Source organism: Fragaria vesca, linkage group LG6 (genome assembly GCF_000184155.1).
Source record: "Fragaria vesca subsp. vesca linkage group LG6, FraVesHawaii_1.0, whole genome shotgun sequence".
Classification (NCBI taxonomy): domain Eukaryota; kingdom Viridiplantae; phylum Streptophyta; class Magnoliopsida; order Rosales; family Rosaceae; genus Fragaria; species Fragaria vesca.
Window position 1 is genome coordinate 27,546,241 of NC_020496.1, and position 6,387 is coordinate 27,552,627.

The following is a 6,387-nucleotide window of genomic DNA, read 5'->3' on the forward strand; positions in this document are numbered from 1 at the left end:
GCGCTGTATAATTTTCGTTCTTTCGAAGAGAATGCTTGATTTTCCGGTAATAATTGATCCTCTAATTGACATCGATGCTATTGCAATCGTTGGTAGTTGCAATGGTTTGGTATGTCTACTACTTGATTTTTTTGCTGGTGTGAAATCCTTAGAATTCTTTACCTTTGTATTATGGAATCCTTGTACGGGCGAATCCCAAGTCCTACCACTTCCTCGGTTCCTCCCATTCATTCCTGCCATAGCATTTTCTTCGGATTCGGCTATGAATCAACAACTAATGATTATAAAGTAATACTGGGTAGCTGTTTATCTGAGAGTCAAAGGTCAGTATACTATATAGCTAGAAATGAAGCTGTTATTAGTTGTCAAATTTTGTGACTAATGAAACTTATATATATATATTTCTTTTGTTGTAGATGAGAGCTGGTTAACAAATGGTTTCTTGGACCAGGTGATAGACTGGGTTCCAGGATTCAAATCTATACGTTTAAGGGATATCCCAAACAATTTTATAACAACAAATCCCAATGACATTCATTGGAACTTTTGCTTGCAAGCAATTGAAAGAGTTGGTGAAGCTTCTGCTATCATTCTTTATACTTTTGATGCTTTGGAGTCACATGTTTTGGAAGCTTTCTCTTCATCTATGCTTGTTTATGCGATTGGCCCTCTCCAACTACTTCTCAATCAATTACCAGAAGATGACCCTTCCAAGCATATTAGCTACAGTCTATGGAAAGAAGAAACTGAGTGCCTCAAATGGCTAAACTCCAAGGCACCAAACTCGGTTTTGTATGTGAACTTTGGTAGTATAGTAAATTTGACACCTAAACATCTTGTCGAATATGGATGGGGACTAGCGAATTCCCAGCTGCCATTCTTGTGGGTGATAAGGCCTGATTTAGTTGTTGGTGAATCAGCAATTTTTCCACCAGAGTTTGTGGCCAACACTAAAGATAGAGGTCTAGTATCAAGATGGTGTCCACAAGAGGAAGTGCTTAACCACCCATCAGTTGGCGGGTTTTTGACGCACAGCGGCTGGAATTCAACCATAGAGAGCGTGGCGGCAGTGCCAATGCTTTGTTGGCCACTCTTTGGTGACCAGCAAACAAGTTGTTATTATAATTGTAATGAACGGGGTATTGGGATGGAGATGAGTAGTGATGTGAAGAGAGATGAAGTAGAGAGGCTTGTTAAAGAGTTCATGGAGGGAGAGAAGGGTGAGAAAATGAGACATACGGCCATGGAGTGGAAGAAACATGCTGAAGAAGCAACTGCTCCAAATGGTTCTTCGTCCAAAAACTTGGATGATTTAGTGAATCAAGTTCTACTGTACGAAACTGCTCTATGCTACATTGCTACTTAAGAGAAACCCTAGTATATATATTTACGCATTCCCTTACTTAACATTTAGATTTTGGTATATATAGCCAATCACTAATTAATGACTCTTGGCCCAGTTTGACTTTATAAAACTCAAACTACTATTCTCTTCATGACCCTAAATATATTTCTTTGATCCAAAGGTACCATAAGACTTGTAATAACAAAACATATACTTGAACAACAGAATAATTAAAAGGTAAATTCCACTAAGAATGTAAACAAATTTCTACACATTAGTAAATAGGGGAGAACCCCTTCCAAAAAAATAAAAATAAATAAATAAATAGGGGAGCACTTCTAGTGAAAAACCCTTAAATTGAGGACTAATTAAGGACTTTTCGGTTTATGGTTTAAAAGACCTATTTTTTATATATCATATTTTGGCATCTCATCCATTCAGTTGGGTCTATATGAGTAGATCAGTCATACAAATTTTCAGCCCAATCAGTGATCGTTAAAGTAATTAAGAAACTAGATCAAATTAATAGACTACCTAAACTTATCAAATATGAACTATTCAAGTTCATAATTGGTAGATCACACTTATGAATGTCTTAATGATTTTTAATATGATTGAAAATTTACAGAAATAATATACTCATAAATACCTATAAACTGAACGGTGAAGATGTGGATATAAGATCGAAAATCCCTCAACTATTCCTCAATTAGTCCTCAACTTAAGGGTCTTCATTAGAAAGATTTTTTAGTAATAGACCTAAAAAAAACAGATGAGAGCAGTGCCACAAAGGCATTGGTGCCGTGTTCGAGTTTATAAATACAAGCATGGACAGTCTAAACCAGCTCACCGGCCATTGCAACTTCCAGTAGAAAACTCAAATGGTTTCAGCTCGTGGCTTTCTCTATGCAACCTGCTAAGAAACTGTATGTAGGGCCTCCGCAAATTGTTCAGACTCCAAAAATCTCTAGATTAAGGTGACAAATGAAATCACACTTATGTGGGGCATTTCGTCAAACATCTTGACTGCATCGTTGACTTCAAATACATGTTGGCAAGACTGTTGAAAGCGAACATGTCCCTTCTTCACAATGTGGTAGTGAAGTCGGTGTTTAACTTGGATGTGATGTTGGAGAATGGGTGCATAGGCGTGAGAGTCGAAATGAAGCTAAATACTAATACACTACGATTTGATTCAGTTTAATTTTATTTTCTTTTTCTTTAAGTGAAAGTTCATTATTGCCTCGAGTATTAGATTTACGGATACGGTTCCGACACATTTCCGGCCTTTTACCACGCCTTTCCAGCTTTTCCATGAATAGATTCTCAACATACAAGGCACCAGCTACGCACTGGTATAGCCGAAAATTGCCGGGAACATACGAATACGTGTCGGATACGTCAAGATATGTATCCATAAATAATAGGGTACATGGGGTTAATTAAGACTTTTCGGAAAGGAGCAGAAACTAAACACCAATACATTAAGGGGAAAAGTCATTCTTGCTCCCATGAACCAATTTATTTATGGATGTGTTTTTGGACGTTTTCAATGAGTTTCCAACCCTTTCTGACACGTTTCCAGCATTTCCAAGAAAAGTTTCGAAATTGACAAGGCACCAGTTACGCGTTGGTATGGCTGGAAACGGCCCGAAACGGCCGGAAGTAGCCGAATACGGCGGGGTATGTATCCGTAAATATTACAATATGTGGGGGCAATTTAGACTTTTAACCCTGGTGTTTGATCCATCAAAACCCTACGATAAAAAGTCAATATTGCCCCCACCATCCAATTTATTTATGGATATATTTCCAGATGTTTTCGTAGTGTTTCCAACCGTTACTATCATGTTTTTGGCGTTTCCGAGAACATATTCTAAACCTACATGGCATTAGCAACGCGCTGATGTGGACGAAAACAGGGTGAAACGGTTGAAAGCAGCCAAATACGACCATGTATGTATCTGAAAATGATATATAGGATACGTGGGGGCAATTAAGACTTTCACTACTAGAAGAAAGGCTTTAGCCGATGAAAATAAAAAAAGCTGGCCGAGGAATTATTTTTTCGTTGGCTAAAGTCCACGTTAGCCGACGAAATTTTCCTTCGTCGGCTAATTTAAATTTTCGTCGGCTATGGTCAACTTTAGCCGACGAAATTAAAATTTCGTTGGCTAAAGAATTTTTTTCGTCGGCTATAGTCTGTGAACTTTAGCCGACGACTTTAAAAATTCTTTAGCCGACGAAATTAAAATTTCGTCGGCTAAAGTGCCTTATATTTGCAGATCTGGACAACAGCTCATCTGGGAAAAAAAACGGGAGAAAAGTTTGGGTGTTGTCGAAATCTGTCCATAATTAGTTTGTGGAGCTATATATAGGTACGTATATGTGTATATATGTTGATTTTGAGTTTTATTTGAGTTGATCGATTTTGAGTGTGATTGAGTTGATCGATTTTGAGTACGTTGGATATATATATATATATATATATATGTGTGTGTGTGTGTGTTGATCGATTTGGTTGATGATTTGATAATATATGAAGTTGTTGTTAATAAGTAGTAGATATATATATACAGGGCCATTCCAATGAGGGATCCCTATTTTAAGCCATTTATAGGGATAGGGCATTACACCAATTTCCCGATTATAATTTTACATCTCCACCGTTCATATCTTAGGTCTATATGAGTAGATCACCTCTACAAAATTTCATATGATTTGGTGATCGTTAAGGCTTTCAAAAGTTCAATTTAGTTTTAATGACCTTCAACGGTTTTAGTTTGACATAAGCTGGACCGTTCAAAATCATTAAAACTAAATCAAACTTTTGAAAGTCTTAACGATCACCAAATCATATGAAATTTTGTAGAGGTGATCTACTCATATAGACCTAAGATATGAACGGTGGAGATGTAAAAATTCAATTGGGAAGTGGTGTAATGCCCTATCCCTAGAAAGTGGCCAAAAATAGGGATCCCTCAATGGAAGGGGGCGTGTATATATATATATATATATATGTTAATTAATTTATAATATTGTGTTAATGGTATGAAGTTGTTGATGATATATATGAGTTGATGATGATTTTGTGATGATGTTGATATATAATATTGTTATGTAATTATTAAGTATATATATATGTGTTAATTAATTTGTTATTAATTAGTTGTAGTACGTAGAATACTAAATGAATTGAGATTTTATATATGAAATTTAATTAATTAGAGTTATACATATATATTTTGTTATATTTTCAGGATATGGATAAGAGTTGGATTTCGCTTCCAAAATGGGACAAAAGATATGGTAAAAGAGTTATGAGTTTCTGGAATATGCGCTGGCTAATGCTAACGTGAATATAATTTTCTATTGCCCGTGCACGAAATGTCAGTGTCGCAGCGATATGCATCGATTTGCGATTGACAAAGTAGCACCTGAAGAGTAACGAGTTTTGGGAGAAGTACACATGTTGGTTATATCACGGTGAAACAGGGGGTCCGCATGATCATGGGTAATTTTCTGAGACGGGCAGTACATCCAACGATCCAACAACGGTTTTCATCAATGACATGTTTCCTTATGACAACGGTGTATGCGGTCAAGGACAGTATATGCCTGAGTCGGTGTAGCCCTTCCCTAGAGTTGTCAACACTGCTGATATTGACAAGTATAACAAACTGCTTGCTTTCCAACAGACCCCTGTGTAACCCGGTTGTCAGAAGACCGTTCTTGAAAGTGTGATGGACGTAATGAAGATTAAAGTTGAGACAAAATCGACCGTGAAGGCTGTTGATGATTATTTACAGTACACTGCTTCGATGCTGCCCCACTGTTATCGTCTTCCTACCACTCATCATAAGGTCCGATGTATCCTGAAAGATCTTGGGCTTTCCTACATCAAGATCCATGTATGCAAATCTGACTGCGTTCTCTTCTAGGGTAAAGATCCAAAAGGGAATGACCTTGGTGGCCTTAACGCATGTCCGGTATGTCACACTGACAGGTATAAGCTGACTCCTGCAGGCAATAGGAAACCTGTGAAGGTACTTCGGTATTTCTCGTTGAGAGATAGGCTGGAGCGGTTATACATGTCTTCACACACGGCCAAAGCTATGAGATGACACACTGATAGGGAATTGCATGACGAAGATACCCTTATACACCCTGCTGACCGGGAGGCTTGAAAGCATATAGACAGGGAGTTTGCTCATTTTGCGTCAGAGGTCCGAAATTTGAGGCTCGGGCTCTCATCCGACGGGTTCAACTCTTTTGGCAATATGAGTCTTCAATACAATGTATGGCCGGTGATTTTGGTACCGTACAACCTTCCTCCATGGATGTGCATGAAGAAGGAACACAAAATGTTGAGTTTGTTGATTTCGGAGCCCGATTATCCAGGGAAGTGTCTCGATGTGTATTTGAGACCTTTGATTGAAGAGCTTAAGTTTTTTTTGGGACGTTGGTCATCCCACTTATGACAAGTACATGCACGAGATGTTCCAGATGCATGTCATGGTTGTTGGTACCATCAGTGATTTTCCTGCCTATGGGATGTTGTCGGGCAACATTGTTAGGGGATACAAGGCTTGTCCAGAGTGCCTTAGCGATGAGGGGAGCAGCGGTCATTGCAACAAGATATGCAAATTGGGTCACCGTACTTTCCTTCCATATAATCACGAATGGCGGTTCGATGACAATGCATTTGATGGGACTGTAGAAAACGGTGTGTCTCCTAGAAGATGGACAGGGGAAGAAATTTTAGCAGTGCTTAATGAGTACGATTTTGGGCAGCTCAGCAATCATCTCAATATTGTGACGGTAATACTTGAAAGACCCGATAGATACAAATTCTAGACACATAAGAGCATATTCTAGAAACTCCCATACTGGAGTAAGTTGTTGATCAGGTACTACCTAGATGTGATGCACATAGAAAAGAATGTTTGCGACAGTGTGGTGGGCACAGTGCTGAACTTGGAGGGGAAGACAAAAGACGGTCCTAAGGCACACATTGATCTAAAAAAAATGCTTATAAGAAA

The 6,387-nt window shown here is 38.3% G+C and overlaps 1 protein-coding gene across 1 annotated transcript in view; it reads left to right on the forward strand.

Annotated features, from left to right (window-relative positions):
- LOC101302969 (UDP-glycosyltransferase 85A3-like) overlaps nucleotides 1-1,366 on the forward strand; it is a 2,779-nt gene extending 1,413 nt beyond the window's left edge. Inside the window, exon 2 of the mRNA XM_004305820.1 lies at nucleotides 417-1,366. Coding sequence (XP_004305868.1) covers nucleotides 417-1,366 — 950 coding nt within the window. The remainder of the gene's footprint in view (nucleotides 1-416) is intronic.
- The last annotated feature ends 5,021 nt before the right edge of the window (nucleotides 1,367-6,387 follow it).